This window comes from Bufo gargarizans, chromosome 5 (genome assembly GCF_014858855.1).
Source record: "Bufo gargarizans isolate SCDJY-AF-19 chromosome 5, ASM1485885v1, whole genome shotgun sequence".
Taxonomy (NCBI): domain Eukaryota; kingdom Metazoa; phylum Chordata; class Amphibia; order Anura; family Bufonidae; genus Bufo; species Bufo gargarizans.
This window is the reverse complement of record NC_058084.1, coordinates 398,862,122-398,881,431: the sequence shown is the minus strand read 5'-3', so window position 1 is coordinate 398,881,431 and position 19,310 is coordinate 398,862,122. Positions and strand designations below refer to the sequence as shown.

Genomic DNA, 19,310 nt, shown 5'->3' with positions numbered 1-19,310 from the left:
CACGACCACCACTGCTGGATTGCAGGTTGGTCGTAACCATGGAAACAAGCAGTGTATAATGTGATGAAAAAATGAATAAAGACTTCAAAGGAGGCAATGTGGAAAATCACAACACATTAGTAAGTGCCGTGTATTAATTTTACATGATAAATGCCATTTGCTGAAGAGAGACAACCCGTCTAATGAAACGTTGGGACTGTTGTAGGCGTTGGACGTGTTTGGTGTCATTGGTGAACATAACTTAACTCTTCCTTCATGATCACTCATTGTCTATTCATTTAGAAAAGAAACAATTTAGTAGTAGTAATTGAGGGATAAAGTAACAAAACTTGGAGCCGATAATGGAAGATTGAAAATTTTGTAGTTACCTGTCAAAAACGACTGTGGATTAAAAAATCCAGAGAGCCAGACTACTGCTGGTAGCACCAGATCTTGTGTCCACATATCCAGTTCACGGCATCTCAATAAAAGATCATTAATCCTGTAAATGAATGGACATAACTCATTTGCATTTACCGGTAGTTTAATTGGAAATATTACATTCCCTTAATCATGAAAAAGATTAAACAAGCAGGTCCACAGGCAGATTGTGGTGAAGTGTTAGGTGCATTGTATCAAAAAGATTCCACATTTCAAATCCTAAGGGTCCAGTCACACGTCCGTAGTGTATTGCAGATCCGCAATACACCCATCCGGCACCCCCTCAAAACTGCCTATTCTTGTCCGCAATTGCAGACAAGAATAGGACATGTTCTATTTTTTTCCAGAGCCACGGACCGGAAAATCGGGGGCGCGATCCGGAAATGCAGACGCATAATTTGTGCAACGGATGCGGACCTATTCTACGGACGTGTGAATGGACCCTTAGGGTGAGTTCACATGTTGCAGTGAAATTAAGTTTTTGTGCAGTGTATGAACTTATGTTACATCTGGAATAGTCAATTCAGAACTTAAGTTGTATGGGATTAGAAACATCGCCACTTGTCACTGGATGGGGAGTATTGCAGCTCAGCACCATTAGGACAATCCCTGTTCATATGCCCTGCGCCCCCTTTCTATTAACAAGAGTGGAGGGTTCTTGCCTTGGAGAATTCGGTGCAACCATGAATTACACGACCACCCTTTTATTTGAATGGGCACTATGTAATGCCAAGACTTCTGCAGATAAAATTTGCATATGACCACAATGTCCTGCTGTAATAATAGTTGATAACCAAGGATGTACGTTAAAAGAAGGGTTTGTTCATATTAGACAGCCCCATTAATGGGGTTGTCTTTTTTTATATTTTATTTTTTATATTCCTTATATTCCACTGCATAGATCATCAATATCAGATCATTGGAGGTCCCACTGCCGGCACCCCCAGCGATCGGCTGTTCACTGTTTACCTGCTCGCCGTCGCAACTGCAGCTATGAGCCGGTGTTATTACAGCTCAACCATCATATCCAAAGAAATGGGACGGCTGGTGCAAGCAGTCAGACTCCTGCTGATCTGATTAGGATTACTTATCCTCAGGAAAGGTCATCAGTATAAAAAAAAAAAATGAGGATAACCCCTTTAAAGGGCATCTGTCAGAAGATTTGTACCTATGAAACTGAATGACCGGTTACACGTGTGCTTGGCAGGTGAAGGCATCTGTGTTGGTCCCATGTTCATGTCTCCCCACATTGCTGAGAAAAATTATGTTGTAATACACGCAAATGAGCCTCTAGGAGCAACAGGGGCGTTGCCGTTACACCTAGAAGCTCAGCTCTCTCTGCACCTTCCGCACTCTGATTGATAGGCCCATACATTGTAAACGTCATCAAGCCTAAGGCCGAATGCATACGGCCGTGTTCCGCGGCCGAGAGCGGTCTGTGGTATGCTGGGCTGGATTCCTGTTCAGAGCAGGAGCGCACGGCGTCATTGGTTGCTATGACGCCATGCGCTTCTGCACTTTTTTTTAAAAGAAAAAACCCACAATTTCCACGGTTTCTTGAGTTTTAATATTAAGGTGTTCATTGTGTGCTAAATACGACATGACGTCCTTATTTTACAGGTCCGTACAATTACGGTGTTACATTTGTATAGTTTTTATGTTCTACTACTTTAAAAAAAAATTAAGTTTGAAAAAAATTTAAATTTTCTGTGCATTATCTGACACCCATAACTTTTTTTTTTCCGTTTCTATGAGGTTTTAGATTTATTTTTTGGGCGGAGTGAATGGTAGTTTTTATTGGTATAATTTTTATCACTTCTTTTTAAAAAAATTGGGGGGGGACCAAAGAAAAGCAAATCTTTTATTTTTTCCATACACAGAAAAAATATTTTGACATTTTAATAGTTTGTCCATTTTTGGACATGGATTTAACTAAGCAAATAGTTATGAGCCTCCTATTGGATAATTACTGCATGGGCGATTATCTTTCACCTGGCAACAAGTTATTTAACCCCAACTGGTGCAATGAGTTGCTTCTCATTTCTTAAATAACCATGTCGAAAAACACATTAATGGTCGTGGAAAAGATGTTAGTCTGTTTGAGAAGGGTCAAATCATTGGCATGCATCAAGCAGAGAAAACATCTAATGAGATTACAGAAACTACTAAAATTGGGTTAAGAACTGTCGAACGCATTATTAAAAACTGGAATAATAGTGGGGACCCATCGTATTCGAGGAAGAAATGTAGCAGGAACAAAATCCTGAATGATGGTGATCGGCGATCACTTAAACGTTTGGTAAAATCAAATTGAAGAAAAACAACAGTAGAACTCAGGGCTATGTTTAATAGTGAAAGTAAGAGAATTTCCACATGCACAATGCGAAGGGAACTCAAGGGATTGGGACTGAACAGCTGTGTATCCGTAAAAAAATCACTAATCAGTGAGGCAAACCAGAAAAACAGGCTTCAATTTCTTAGGGAGCATAAAGATTGGACTCTGGAGCAATGGAAGGTCATGTGGTCTGAGGAGTCCAGATTTACCCTGTTCCAGAGTGAGGGGCGCATCAGGGTAAGAAGAGAGGCAGATGAAGTAATGCACCCATCATGTCTAGTGCCTACTGTACCAGCCTGTGGGGGCAGTGCTATGATCTGGGGTTGCTGCAGTTGGTCAGGTCTAGGTTCAGCAACAGTAAGTGCTCCAAGAATGAGGTCAGCAACTACCTGAACATACTGAATGACCAGGTTATTCCATCAGTGGATTTTTTCTTCCCTGATGCCTTGGGCATATTCCAAGATGACAATGCCAGGATTCATCGGGCTCAAACTGTGAAAGAGTGGTTCAGGGAGCATGAGACATAATTTTCACACATGGATTGGCCCCACAGAGTCCAGACCTTAACCCTATTGAGAATCTTTTTTTTTTTTTTTGGTGGCAACTTTTTTTTGGGACAGGCAGTGTATATTATATACAGGTAAAACTCAAAAAATTTGAATATCGTGCAAAGTTCATTTATTTCAGTAATGCAACTTAAACGGTGAAACTAATTTATGAGATAGACTTATAATTTGGATGATTATGGCTTATAGCTTTTGAAACCCCAAAGTCACCATTTTGAGGTACCCTTTGCTCAGGGGGTATGGATTAATTAGCTGACTAGAGTGTGACACAATATTCTAATTTTAAGCTCCATTAATGCAATTACTTTTAATTTGCATTACTGAAAAAAATAGACTTTTGCACGATATTCAAATTTTTCGAGTTTCACCAGTAGCTATCTATCTATATTTACAGTACAGACCAAAAGTTTGGACACACCTTCTCATTCAAAGAGTTTTCTTTATTTTCATGACTATGAAGGCATCAAAACTATGAATTAACACATGTGGAATTATATACATAGCAATCAAGTGTGAAACAACTGAAAATATGTCATATTCTAAGTTCTTCAAAGTAGCCACCTTTTGCTTTGATTACTGCTTTGCACACTCTTGGCATTCTCTTGATGAGCTTCAAGAGGTAGTCACCTGAAATGGTCTTCCAACAGTCTTGAAGGAGTTCCCAGAGATGCTTAGCACTTGTTGGCCCTTTTGCATTCACTCTGCGGTCCAGCTCACCCCAAACCATCTCGATTGGGTTCAGGTCCGGTGACTGTGGAGGCCAGGTCATCTGGCGCAGCACCCCATCACTCTCCTTCATGGTCAAATAGCCCTTACTTTCAAAGTTTTCCCAATTTTTCGGACTGACTGACCTTCATTTCTTAAAGTAATGATGGCCACTCGTTTTTCTTTACTTAGCTGCTTTTTTCTTGCCATTATACAAATTCTAACAGTCTATTCAGTCGGACTATCAGCTGTGTATCCACCTGACTTCTCCTCAATGCAACTGATGGTCCCAACCCCATTTATAAGGCAAGAAATCCCACTTATTAAACCTGACAGGGCACACCTGTGAAGTGAAAACCATTTCAGGTGACTACCTCTTGAAGCTCATCAAGAGAATGCCAAGAGTGTGCAAAGCAGTAATCAAAGCAAAAGGTGGCTACTTTGAATAACCTAGAACAGTGATGGCGAACCTATGGCACGGGTGCCAGAGGCGGCACTCAGAGCCCTCTCTTTGGGCACCCGCATCCTGGAAAAAGTCAATGGTGTACCAATAAGCCTTAGACTTTACCTGCCATTCATCAGCGAAGGGCATGCTATGAACGGCACAGGCAGTTATTATAGCTAAATGATAAAGTAAATTGAAGATACACTATATTGGTATTCAGATTAAATTGCCGTGTTGGCACTTTGTGATAAATAAGTGGGTTTAGATTGCAGTTTGGGCACTCGGTCTCTGAAAGGTTCGCCATCACTGACCTAGAATATGACATATTTTCAGTTGTTTCACACTTTTTTGTTATGTATATAATTCCACATGTGTTAATTCATAGTTTTGATGCCTTCAGTGTGAATCTACAATTTTCATAGTCATGAAAATAAAGAAAACTCTTTGAATGAGAAGGTGTGTCCAAACTTTTGGTCTGTACTGTATATATATTTATAGTAAAACTGACAAAAAAAAAGCTAATCTCTCACATAACATAGGAATACTTACCAATGCCCTAATCCAAACGTTGATGGGTACGCCAGCTTTGTCCATGACTCAGGAACACTGTCATAGTACAGTGCGAGTTGTAGAGCTTCCATGTCTGATGAAATGGTCAACTCTCCCTAATAATGAGAAGAAACGTCAATGTCGTGTGATCTCACGTTATAAAAACCGTTTCTATTGAAACTATCCCTACCTTTAACCCTAGATCCAATTCTTTTAGAGACCTCCGGATCTCTCTCATTAAGATGTTCATTCTCTCACATTCCTGGAAACAGACAAGGATGTATGGACTTCTCTCTGTTGTCTTCTGCATGATCTCTAGCAAATTATATTCTTCTGGGAGCTTCTCTAGAATCTCATCAATTATATTCTTAACCTATGATGAAGAAAGGCTGAATTTGACTGATCATCCTACAAAAACCCTCCCTGACAAAGAGAGTCTGACACCACGCTTCTTGGACTCCATGAGCAGTACTGCAGATAAGGAGTCTAGATCAATATTTTTATTTTCCTACTTCCCCCTTTTCGCCCTCTGTCCGCATTTAAAGCTGCTTTGAAATAAATTGTTTGGACTGCTGCGCATGCGCACGGGAGTCCTCTCTATCATGTTTGCACAGCAGTCCTGACAATGTATTTCAGTGTAGCCGTGTGTGTGTTGACAGAGGGGGGAAGTAGGAAAAAAAATTATGGCACCTGGACTCCTTATGTGCAGCACTAATCCTGGTGACAGATTCCCTTTAAAGAAACACCAAGCGTAGTAAATTGAAAGTAAAAAAAAAAATCTCAGCAAAAAAATCTCTTCCTTCCTTAACATTAGGGCTCATTCAGACAGCCGTATGTGGCTTTCCGCATCTGGTCCACAATTTTGCTGATTAGATGCAGACCAATTCACTTCTATGGGGACCTTTTCTTCCGTTCCACGGATCAGAAGAACAAAAAAAGAAACAGTCATGGGGATCCAGCTTAAAGGGGTTGTGTCACTTCAGCACATAGCATTTATTATGTAGAGAAAGTTAATACAAGGCACCTACTAATGTATTGTGATTGTCCATATTGCTTCCTTTGCTGGCTGGATTAATTTTTCCATCACATTTTACACAGCTCGTTTCCATGGTTATGACCACCCTGCAATCTAGCAGTGGTGGCCATGCTTGCACACTATAGGAAAATGCACCAGCTTATGCGCAGTTCCACGGTCCCGGACACCAGAGTGGTCAGCACATTTTTCTATAGTGTGCAAGCATGGCCATTGCTGATCGATTGCAGGGTGGTCGTAACCATGGAAACGATCAGTGTATAATGTGATAGAAAAATTATTCAAGCCAGCAAAGGAAGCAATATGGATATCCACAATACATTAGTAAGTGCCTTGTATTAACTTTCTCTACATGATAAATGCCACTTGCTGAAGTGGCAAAACCCCTTTAAGGCCTGCCCAGTCTGTCGGTCACAAGACAAAAATGAACCAAATCAGCAGACTATTTACCCGTGTTCTCTGCAGGATTTTTACAAGGCTGGAGCGTGCAGCAAATCCAAAAGACTAAAAACAGTGGCCAAGATCATGTCCTGTTTATTTTTACCACTCTCTACACTTTATCAGATTATTTTAGAAATCCATTAAAGGAGAGTTCCACAATCAATTACCTGCTGCCATGTCATGCATGTTGGATTGCAGACGATCCATGTACAGACAGGTAGAGCAGTAGGAGACAGCAGTTACATACACTGATCACTTACCTTCTCTTCTGCGGACATTCCTGATCCTTCCCCAACCAGGGTATCTTTAGGCTGCATTTCTAATATGGTCTTAAATAGATTATCAGAAGTTACTGTTAGGAATTCAATCTCAGCGTTTGGGTGCAGTCCATACAAAACAGGATTTTCTGCAGGCAGCATTTCATCTATGTAGGCATGGTATCCAACGTAATCCAGATTTGGTGGAGCCCGGAAGCCAGGAGCTAATGACAACTCACCGTCAAGCTGAACATGAAAAAAGTTCCATATAGTGAGAGCATATTCAGGAAGTAAAAGCACAGAAACGCTGCAGTGCTACGATAAACTGCTGACAGCACTAGGTAGGGGTTAGGAAGAGCACTGAAAACATAGGTCAACATATGCACTTTCATTTTGGTATTTTTTTCCAGCATAGGAACAGAATACTGGAACTGTTGGATCCTGCATGTGCCGGACCCTGACAGTGCCCATCAGATCCCATTCACCATAATGGGGTCCGTTAAGTGTCCAGCGTGAATATGGTCCTTTTTTGCCGGAACCTGCACCGCATTATGTGAACCTAGTTTTAGAAGATAGTGTGAAATATGAACTTTAAAGTGTAAATGCCATTCTATTTTTATTTGTAGGGGCAGTGATGTTACCCAGTTTTTGTAATATACTTTAATTACTGAAATCATACATTTGTTTGAAATTATGTTCATTTAATGTGCCCGGCCCCTCACACGGAATATACTTAACCCGCTCCCCCGCTCCGCTCCTGCCTCTCCCCCAGCGCCGATGAAAACATGTTATGTAAACAGAAGAGAGAGGACCGTTACTAAGGCTCAAAATGGGCCACATTAGAGCTATTTTTCTAATAGAACGGCAGTTACACTTTAATTTTGACAGGTTCTGCTCCCTCAAGTGCACTGGAGGTGGAGCTTCACTTTCAAGTGTCTCCATTGAGCTGCTTTGCAGGCCCTCCCCTCTGCTCTGAGGGACAGCTATAGTGGTCTCCTGGTTAGATGCTACAGATGTCACCCATAGCAGAGGGAAGGAGTTGCGAAGCAGCTTAACGCAGCCAGCACTCCACAGTGAAGCACCCAGTTTTATCTCCTTACTTTTCTCCTTCTTGCAGCCAAACTATTGCTCACTCATATGAGAAAAAAAGAAAAGGAGGTTAGGACCAGAATGGACAGCTATATGATAAATGAGGAACTCCAGCAGTCTCCTAGAACAACAAATGTATCAAGACATGGACATCAGAGATTGAAAATGCCTAGCTCCAGCTCCACCAGAAAGTAAAATCTCCTCCTAATAATAAAGTAGTCAACAATCACGATAGTGAGTACAAAAAATATTGATATGCTTTGATAACGTATGTAATCATAATGTTAAAGGGGCTTTCCAATCTCAGACAATTGAGACATATCGCTAGGATATGCCTCCATAGTATGATAGTCCTGCACCTATCTCGTACACGCAGTTGACAAAGAGCGGCTGCCCTCTATTAATTTCTATGGGGCCACTGAAAATAGCTGAGCGTTGGCGCAGCTATTTCGGTCAGCCCCATAGAAGTGAATGGAAGCGGTGGTGCGCTCCCATTCATTTCTATGGAGGTTCTGAAAATAGCCAAACATGCAGCTCTGACCATTTTCAGCGGGCCAACAGGAGCGCTTGGTGGTGCCCAGACCTGCACTGCAGGCCACCACTTTGCCAGCTTCGTTTTCTGCTGCATTCACGAGATAGGTGCGGGTTCTACCTCCCATATCCTAGTGATATGCCACCATTGCCTGAGATGGGAATACCTCTTTAACGTTATGATTAAGATCACGTATGCAATCAAAACGCGTCAATATTTTTTGTACTCACTTCCATGATTGTTGACTATTTTATCATTGAATAAAGAAGAAGGAGATTTTACTTTTCCGGTGGGGTTGGATTATTTGTCCTTGGTTTCTATGTGCACCAAGTGGCTGGAGCGGAATCCTTGGTCCTGGATTACTCCCGTGGCCGAATAGCTGGTTGACCTTCTACGCTACGATAATGCCCACCCACAGTTACCTCCATCTCACCTTGTCCTGGCATAATACAATATCAATATACAGCTGTTCACTCCCACATACGGTAAATCTCAAATGCCTTTTCTTCTTTCCCATATTCTCTCTCTCCTCCTTTGTCTCCTGTGTGTGCCCGCTCATATTGTTTCTATCTTCTAGTGACCATGGTGACCTCTTGCTTCGTTTATGGTCATTGCTATCAGCCTTCTAATTTTAAATAACATTCTGTATCTGAGGCATTACAATGGTCACTTAACCCTTCTTTGCATCTATAATTGTTCTATTGCCTTTGATATTTTTGCATCTGTTAGTCCGATAGTAGAGTTGATATGCGTTGTTATATAATGTGTCTTACCAGTGCTGGACTCATAAACTCCTCTAAGTATGTCTGACATAACCGTCTGTCCCAGTCATCAGTTATGTGGCCACCATACATAATTTCACCAAACAGGTAGCGCAAGTCCTCCCATGGTACCTGCATGGCATAAAAAACAAACAGGTAATTAAAAGTGACATACAGGGGATGATTGGCCATAGACCTTACAGGGAAATTTCACGGTGGGCCGATGCCCAGAGGGCCGCCCAAGCCCCCCTCGTGGTCGCCAGCCAGGTACATAAAGATCTTATGCTTTCAGCATTAATTAATGTAGGAGCAGCAGGCACTTATCCACCTAGCCAGGGGCTTTAGCTGCCCTCCTGATTTCAACTTTATTGCCATCCTCAGGATGATGATACAGTTTCTTACCACAGACGGCAGTATTTTGTGCTATACTGTGGTATTTGATGCTGCTGGGGTGGTATTTTGTTCAGTATTACTATGGTATTACTGGCCCCATCTACTTCGGTCAGTTTGGACCAACCTACAATATGGGGTCACTTTTAGTTATTAACACACAGATGTGAGAACAAAGTGTCCATTTATGAATTTTTTTCCCAATTCAACCCCACCTGGAATTTTTCTCCTTCACTTTGCAGGCTCAGTTTTAAAAATAGGTGTGGGTCCCAGAGGTGGAACCTGCACCTATCAGACATTGGTGGTCATATCCTAGCAATATGACCCCAATGCATCAGAGGGGCAAACCCCTTTAAGGAGTTAAATGTCCCCAGAAGATGCTTTGGGTTCTTAATAGCATTATCAGCAAGACAATGGAAAGAGCAGAATATCACATGCGATGAAGTCTAGTAAATAGCTGGGGTCTATGTGCCAACACTTCACACACACATTCAGACTCAGCCCACCTAAGTATTATTTTCAAACTCACCTTGTTAATTTACTAAGTATGGCATAAACTTGTTTTACTTTTCCAATAAAATCACTCATCTCACCTTAATTTTATCTCAAGTAGGGTACCAGTGGGAATGTCACAACAAGGTGGCATCCCTAATACATAAAAATGACACGCACAAAAAACCTCAGTGTTATTTATGCACGTGACGCGTTGCAAATTGCTTCCATCATCAAAACTAATTGTAGTGATTATTAATGCAGTGTTGAGAACTGTCAGATTTGCTGTATGTAATTACATTTTTGTAAATGCTTCATTACCTGCCTAATGAATAAGGAACACACGTACATGTAAAGCACTACTTTTGTTAACAGAATAAAGGACATTTTTCTCGATGGTTTGGACTTTTTATGATAACGCTATGTGCACTGTGGCCTACCGCATCCATTTGCTTCCCTAATATCCCTTTAGCAGGATCCCACCAGCAGGACTACTCGAAGAGAAAGGGGCTGAGCTGCCAAATCAGGCACACCCCATGAACAGGTGTGCGGCTGTTTCTGGAAGACAGCAGCCATGTTTTATTAACCCCGTACAGCCCCTTGAGCATAGATCTCGTTGGTAGCATGATCTAAGCTAAGAACAGATTAGAGCCTATGCTACTGTAACTGTACAATCCATCAGCCATAACGGTAAAATGACAATGGGATCTGTCAAGGGGTGGCATATATTAGGGTTTGTTCACACACGGCAGATTTTATTGCAGAAAACTTCTGCGACTGAAAACCAGTTCCATTCATTTCAATAGGGCTGGCAGATATCCATGTGCTTCCATGTGGGCGTAAGCTCCCTTTTGAACATAAATTTGTGAGTACGCTGTGCTCTCTGCTCTTCTACAGAAGCAGGGGAGACCTACACGTCCCAACAGATTTAACATTACTTACACCACTAAACTGTCGTAAATTACATCTGAAATCTGTGCCAGCATTTCTGGTGCATGGACAGCCTGAGATATGCCAAAATTATTAATAGGAATATATCACCTACATTTTTTACTACTTAAAGGGAACCTGTCACCAGGATTTTGTGCATAGAGCTGGGGACATGGGCTGCTAGATGGCCGCTAGCACATCTGCAGTACCCAGGTCCCAGAGCTCTCTGCGCTTTTATTGTGTTAAAAAAACAGTTTTGATTGATATGCAAATGACCTGATATGAGTCCTGTATCCGGAGATGAGTCAAGCGGAAAGGAGCCCAGCACCGCCCCGCGTCCTCCGAATCTCCTCCTTGCTGGCTGACGTCACAGAGCTGGAGCGCCGAAATCTCGCGATGCGCGAGCTAGCGCATGCGCAGTGTCGGCATCATGTTCATTCCCTGTACTGGCATCAGCAGAGGGAACAAGCTATGCATGCGCTAGCTCGCGCATCGCGAGATTTCGGCGCTCCAGCTCTGTGACGTCAGCCAGCAAGGAGGAGATTCGGAGGACGCAGGGGCGGTGCTGGGCTCCTTTTTTTTTTTGCAGATCCCTGGTTTGCGGACTGCAAAAAACGGCATGGTCGTGTGCATATAGCCTTATAATGTGCAACATTTCTATGCAGGTAGGAGACATTTTCCAAACAATGCACCGGATTATCATTAATTGATTGTTTTAATGTCACTGACAGACATAGGTGTGAACACTCATCTAGCATTCCTGGAATTGCTGTCCTAGGGACCTCGACAAGCTATTCTCTTAATCTCAACAGAGATATTAAATGTTACTCTTACAACAGCCCAAAGACTGTTGGTCTTTATATAAAATTATAGTAAGTTTAGCCGTGCTCAGTTTCATTGCACACTGCTTACCTTTGTATTGGCTTCTAGATAGTTGTATAGGACATTGACACATATAGTCAGGTCTCCAGCATTGAACGGATAGCTGCGATTCCAACCTTGAGGACCAAATTTAAGTCTCCCGGCAACAGAAGCATGAAAGTAGCAGAGAGAGAAAAGAATGCTCTTAAATTCATGCTCTCTTGCACAAATTTCCAGTGTATCCTGAAAAATACACCACACAGAATTAATATTACAGAACATACATGTCTTTAATGTTTTTAAACACTATGAATTATTAACCCCTTAATGAACAATGAAGTACTGTAGATGTATGTCACAAGCCTGCACCACACACAGTCCGTGCTGTGTTACACAGCTGATACCTGCCTGCAGCGGCAGACACGAGAGATGACTAACACCAGCCCACTGGGGTCAGGATCAGAGATCAGTCCATTCCTGGCTGTTTATCCCCTCAGATACCACAGTCAATAGCAGCTGAAGTCTCTGAGCAGTTAGACAAGGTAGTGCTGATCAGTTGTAATGGCAGCCTGGGACTTTCTGAAGGCTTCTAGCAGGGTGTAATAAAATGCCAGTAAAATCACCCTTTTTTTTCTGCAATTGATCGCTTGTGCTGTTCACTGCACTACTTCTGTATTTCAGTGAACATCACAAGCGATCAATTGCAGAAAAAAAACAAACGAGTAAATAGAAAAAAAAAATTTGAATTGGTCAACTTAAAGCCCACACTCTGGTAAGATATAAGTGAGGGACATGAACATGTGGAGTCACTGTGGGTAGAAATACATGGAGGCAAAAACAATAATAAATTACTAATAGGAGTTTACTATTAACCATCTAATATACCAGAGTCCACAGAAAATCTGCTACTAAACGAGATAGACGAGGCGGCAAATCATAATGAGGTGGTTATTATGGGGGACTTCAACTACCCAGATATAGACTGGGAAACTGAAACCTGTATATCTCAGGCTACTTTCACACTTGCGTTTCGGTGCGGATCCGTCTGGTATCTGAACAGACGGATTTGCACCTATAATGCAAACGCTTACATCCGTTCAGAACGGATCCGTCTGCATAACATCTTTTTCAGATCTGAGTTTTTACATAGTGAAAACTCAGATCCGACATTATATTCGAACACAGAGGCGTTCCCATAGTGATGGGGACGCTTCAAGTTAGAATATACTAAGAACTGTGTACATAACTGCCCCCTGGCTGCCTGGCAGCACCCGATCACTTACAGGGGGCTGTGATCCGCACAATTAACCCCTCAGGTGCCGCACCTGAGGGGTTAATTGTGCGTATCATAGCACCCTGTAAGAGATCAGGTGCTGTCAGGCAGCAGGGGGCCAGACCCCCCTGTCTCCCCAGTTTTAAATTCATTGGTGGCCAGTGCGGCCCCCCTCCCTCCCCAGTATTAAATTCATTGGTGGCCAGTGCGGCCCCCCCCTCCCTCCCTCCCCAGAATTGTATTCATTAGTGGCCAGAGCGGCCCCCCCTCCCTCCCTCCCCAGTATTAAATTCATTGGTGGCCAGTGCGGCCCCCCCTCCCCCCCTAATTAAAATCACCCCCCCCCCCATCATTGGTGGCAGCGGAGAGTTCCGATTGGAGTCCCAGTTTAATCGCTGGGGCTCCGATCGGTTACCATGGCAGCCAGAACGCTACTGCAGTCCTGGCTGCCATGGTTACTTAGCAATTTTAGAAGCATTATACTTACCTACGCTGTCTGTGGCTGGCCGGTCGCTCCTCTTACTGGTAAGTGAAAGGTCTGTGCGGCGCATTGCTTATAGCACAGACCTGTCACTTACCAGTAGGAGGAGCGACCGGCCACAGACAGCGCAGGTAAGTATAATGCTTCTAAAATTCGGAACTCTCCGCTGCCACCAATGATGGGGGGGGGGGGGGGTGATTTTAATTAGGAAGGGGGAGAAGAGGCCGCACTGGCCACCAATGAATTTAATACTGGGGAGGGAGGGAGGGGGGGGCCGCACTGGCCACCAAAGAATTTAATACTAGGGAGGGGGGGCCCACTGGCCACCAATGAATTTAAAACTGGGGAGGGAGGTGCGGCACCTGAGGGGTTAATTGTGTGGATCACAGCCCCCTGTAAGAGATCGGGTGCTGCCAGGCAGCAGGGGGCAGTTATGTACACAGTTCTCAGTATATTCTAACTTGAAGCGTCCCCATCACTATGGGAACGCCTTGGTGTTAGAATTTACTGTCGGATCTGAGTTTTCACGATCTAACTCAAATCCGATGGTATATTCTAACATATACAAACTGAAAAGAATGGCGTGGTATTAGCAGGAGGTGCTCAAACCCGCATGCAGTCGTGCATATATATAGGGGAAGCAAATACTGCACTTGTGGCCCGTTGCTAATGACGATCCCCAGCAAAAATGCATACGGTGGAGGATGCCCGCAGCGAACCACAAGTACCACAATAGACATCCTACACAAGGTAGCAATGATGTGGAAGTGATAATCAATATAACAATATAACAAAATAATAGCAAAGACAGGTGCACTTTGCGGTCTTACTAAACCCTCAAACATTTTAAAATTGAGAGATTAGCCAACATGTCCTACGGTGTAGGACATGTCTGAGCCGGGGCACCGCGCCAAGGTTTCTCAAGTATCCCGTGACCTAACACTCTCCTACCTGAGCCGTATGGGCAATACTAGGAGCCAGTGGGCAAATTACAGGAGCATGAGGCCGACTCACAAACAGCTCACCAGTTACCTCCAGCATGTAACCATGCTTGCAATGGGAGGAGGGAGGAGTCTGCTAGACTGATATGGCCCAGGCCTCACAGGTGCACCTAAATGTGGCCTGTAGATGGAAAGCAGGCACATTTAAATTGGAGTTTATACACCTCCAGACAATTCTATATATACAAACTGAAAAGAATGGCGTGGTATTAGCAGGAGGTGCTCAAACCCAACGGGCCACAAGTGCAGGATTTGCTCCCCTATATATATGCACGACTGCATGTGGGTTTGAGCACCTCCTGCTAATACCACGCCATTCTTTTTAGTTTGTATATATAGAATTGTCTGGAGGTGTATAAACTCCAATTTAAATGTGCCTGCTTTCCATCTACAGGCCACATTTAGGTGCACCTGTGAGGCCTGGGCCATATCAGCCAGTCTTGAGTGGGACTCGCAGACTCCTCCCTCCTCCCATTGCAAGCATGGTTACATGCTGGAGGTAACTGGTGAGTTGTTTGTGAGTCGGCCTCATGCTCCTGTAATTTGCCCACTGGCTCCTGGTATTGCCCATACGGCTCAGGTAGGAGAGTGTTAGGTCCCGGGCTACTTGAGAAACCTTGGCGCGGTGCCTGGGCTCAGACATGTCCTACACCGTAGGACATATTGGCTAATCTCTCAATTTTTAAATCAGTTTGAGGGTTTAGTAAGACCGCAGAGTGCACCTATCTTCACTATTATTTTGTTATATTCTAACATAGAGGCGTTCCCATGGTGATGGGGACGCTTCAAGTTAAAATATACCATCGGATTGGAGAAAACTCAGATCCGATAGTATATTAATAGGGACTCCTGACTTTACATTGAAAGTCAATTGGGAACGGATCCGTTTGCAATTGCATCATATTGTGTTAACATCAAACGGATCCGTCCCCATTGACTTGCATTGTAAGTCTGGACGGATCAGTTTGGCTCCACACGGCCAGGCGGACACGAAAATGCTGCAAGCTGCGTTCGGGTGTCCACCTGCTAAGCGGAACGGAGGCGAAACGGAGCCATACTGATGCATTCTGAGCGGATCCTTATCCACTCAGAATGCATTGGGGCTGTACGGATCCGTTCGGGGCCGCTTGTGAGAGCCTTCAAACGGAACTCACAAGCGGAACCCCGAACGCAACTGTGAAAGTAGCCTCATAAAGGAAACAGGTTCTTGGCAATAACCAAAGACAAGGAACAAGAAAAAAAACAACTTGGATAAATAGAACTGTAAAGAAAGCAGTAAATGACAAAAAGAAAGCATTTCAATCACTAAAACAGGAGGGTAGCGAGTAATGAGGGGGAAGTTGCAGAGAGCGATGAGGAGAAAGCAAAGCTATTAATTATTTTTTTCTCCACTGTATTCACTGAAGAAAATAAACTGTCAGATGAAAAGCAGAATGTAAAAGTTAATTCCCCATTAAAAGTGTCCTGTCTGACCCAGGAAGAAGTACAGCTTTGTCTTAAAAAGATTAAAATAGACAAATCGCCAGGACCAAATGGCATACCGTATCCTAAGAGAATTAAGTAATGTCATAGCCATACCCTTATTTGTTATATTTAAGGACTCTATAATGACAGGGAGTGTTCCACAGGATTGGCGCATAGCAAATATAGTGCCAATATTCAAACAGGGTCCAAAAACAGAGCCAGGAAACTATAGGCCGGAAGGTTTTCTAAGAGATGCTATCTTGGAGTACCTCAAGGAAAATAAGCAAATAAAGTCATATCAGCATGGCTTTATGAGGGATCGGTCATGTCAAACTAATTTAATCAGTTTCTATGAGGAGGTACAGTACAGACCAAAAGTTTGGACAGACCTTCTCATTCAAAGAGTTTTCTTTATTTTCATGACTATGAAGGCATCAAAACTATGAATTAACACATGTGGAATTATATACATAACAAAAAAGTTTGAAACAACTGATAATATGTCATATTCTAGGTTCTTCAAAGTAGCCACCTTTTGCTTTGATTACTGCTTTGCACACTCTTTCTCTTGATGATCTTCAAGAGGTAGTCACCTGAAATGGTCTTCCAACAGTCTTGAAGGAGTTCCCAGAGATGCTTAGCACTTGTTGGCCCTTTTGCCTTCACTCTGCGGTCCAGCTCACCCCAAACCATCTCGATTGGGTTCAGGTCCGGTGACTGTGGAGGCCAGGTCATCTGGCGCAGCACCCCATTTCTTTCCTTCATGGTCAAATAGCCCTTACTTTCAAAGTTTTCCCAATTTTTCGGACTGACTGACTGACCTTCATTTCTTAAAGTAATGATGGCCACTCGTTTTTCTTTACTTAGCTGCTTTTTTTCTTGCCATAATACAAATTCTAACAGTCTATTCAGTAGGACTATCAGCTGTGTATCCACCTGACTTCTCCTCAATGCAACTGATGGTCCCAACCCCATTTATAAGGTAAGAAATCCCACTTATTAATCCTGACAGGGCACACCTGTGAAGTGAAAACCATTTCAGGTGACTACCTCTTGAAGCTCATCAAGAGAATGCCAAGAGTGTGCAAAGCAGTAATCAAAGCAAAAGGTGGCTACTTTGCAGAACCTAGAATATGACATATTTATATATGTATATAATTCCACATGTGTTAATTCATAGTTTTGATGCCTTCAGTGTGAATATACAATTTTCATAGTCATGAAAATAAAGAAAACTTTTTGAATGAGAAGGTGTGTCCAAACTTTTGGTTTGTACTGTATATCTGGACTTCTCCAAAGCATTTGACACTGTACCACATAAAAGGTTAGTATATAAAATGAGAATGGTCGGACTGGGAGAAAATGTCTATATGTGGGTAAGTAACTGGCTGAGTGATAGAAAACAGAGGGTGGTTATTACCGGTACTCAGATTGGGTCACTGTCACTAGTCGAGTACCTCAGAGGTCAGTATTGGGACGTATTTTCTTCAATATATTTATTAATGATCCTGTAGAAGGCTTGCATAGTAAAATATAAATTTCTGCAGATGACACTAAACTGTGTAAAGTAATTGACACGGAAGAGGACAGTATACTACTACAGAGGGATCTGAATAGATTGGAGGCTTAGGCAGATAAGTGGCAGATGCGGTTTAACACTGACAAATGTAAAGTTATGCACATGGGAAGGAATAATTTAATTCACCCGTACATACTAAATGGTAAAACACTGGGTAACACTGATATGGAAAAGGACCTAGGAATTTTAGAGAACAGCAAACTAAGCTGTAAAAACCAGTAAGTTAAGGAATAAATATAGAAGGGCAATCAACAATCAGAGTCACACCGAAATAGAGAAATCTAAAATAGTACAATTTATTGTATATCTAAAAATATGCAATAATTATATCATAAAACACATAACATAAAACAAACAGATAAAACAATGGATAGATGATGTACTGATGGTTAACCACTTCCCATCTGGGCCATTTGCCCCCTTCCTGACCAGGCCCAATTTTGCAAAACTGACATATCTCACTTTATGTGGTAATAACTTTGGAACGCCTTTATTTATCCAAGTCATTCAGAGATTGTTTTCTCGTGACACATTGTGCTTCATGATAGTCATAAATTTGAGTCAAAATATTTCACCTTTATTTATGAAAAAATCCCAAATTTACCCAAAAATTTGAAAAATTCGCAGTTTTCTAAATTTCAATTTCTCTGCTTTTAAAACAGAAAGTGATACCTCATAAAATATTTATTACTTAACATTCCCCATCTGTCTACTTTATGTTGGCATCATTTTGGAATTGTCATTTTATTTTTTTAGGACGTTAGAAGGCTTAGAAGTTTAGAAGAAATTCTTCAAATTTTTAAGAAAATTGCCAAAACCCACTTTATAAGGACCAGTTCAGGTCTGAAGTCACTTTGTGGGGCCTACATAGTGGATACCCCCATAAATGACACCATTGTAGAAACTACACCCCTCAAGGTATTCAAAACCGATTTTACAAACTTTGTTAACACTTTAGGCGTTCCACAAGAATTAAAGGAAAAACACATCGATGGTTAAAAACACATCGATGGTTAACAGCCAAACAAAACTCAATATTTATTACCCAGATTCTGCGGTTTACAGAAACACCCCACATGTGGTCATAAACTGCTGTATGGGCACACGGCAGGGCGCAGAAGAAAAGGAACTCCACATGGTTTTTAGATGCCATGTCCCATTTGAAGCCCCCTGATGCACCCTTACAGTAGAAACTCCCAAGAAGTGACCCCATTTTGGAAACTAGGGGATAAGGTGCCAGTTTTATTAGTACTATTTTTGGGTACATATGATTTTTTGATCATTCATTATAACACTTTATGGGGCAAGGTGACCAAAAAATTGGTTGTTTTAGCACAGTTTCTATTTATTTATTTTTACAGCGTTCACCTGAGGGGTTCAGTCAAGTGACATTTTTATAGAGCAGATTGTTACGGACGTGGCGATACCTAATATGTATACTTTTCTCATTTATTAAAGTTTTACACAATAATAGCATTTTTGAAACAAAAAAATTATGTTTTAATGTGTCCATGTTCTGAGAGCTATAGTTTTTTTTATTTTTTGAGAGATTTTCTTATGTAGGGGCTCATTTTTTGCGGGATGAGGTGACTGTTTTATTGGTACCATTTTGTGGGACATACGCGTTTTTGATCACTTGGTGTTGCACCTTTTGTGATGCAAGGTGACAAAAATTGCTTGTTTTTATTTTTATTTTTTTACGGTGT

The 19,310-nt window shown here is 42.1% G+C and overlaps 1 protein-coding gene across 1 annotated transcript in view; it reads right to left on the bottom strand.

Moving 5' to 3' along the window:
* The window catches only part of DNAH11 (dynein axonemal heavy chain 11), a 268,017-nt gene that overhangs the window by 6,530 nt on the left and 242,177 nt on the right, over positions 1 to 19,310 (bottom strand). Inside the window, 6 exon segments of the mRNA XM_044293255.1 lie at positions 369 to 481; positions 5,021 to 5,136; positions 5,211 to 5,393; positions 6,755 to 6,997; positions 9,146 to 9,265; positions 11,858 to 12,049. Coding sequence (XP_044149190.1) covers positions 369 to 481; positions 5,021 to 5,136; positions 5,211 to 5,393; positions 6,755 to 6,997; positions 9,146 to 9,265; positions 11,858 to 12,049 — 967 coding nt within the window.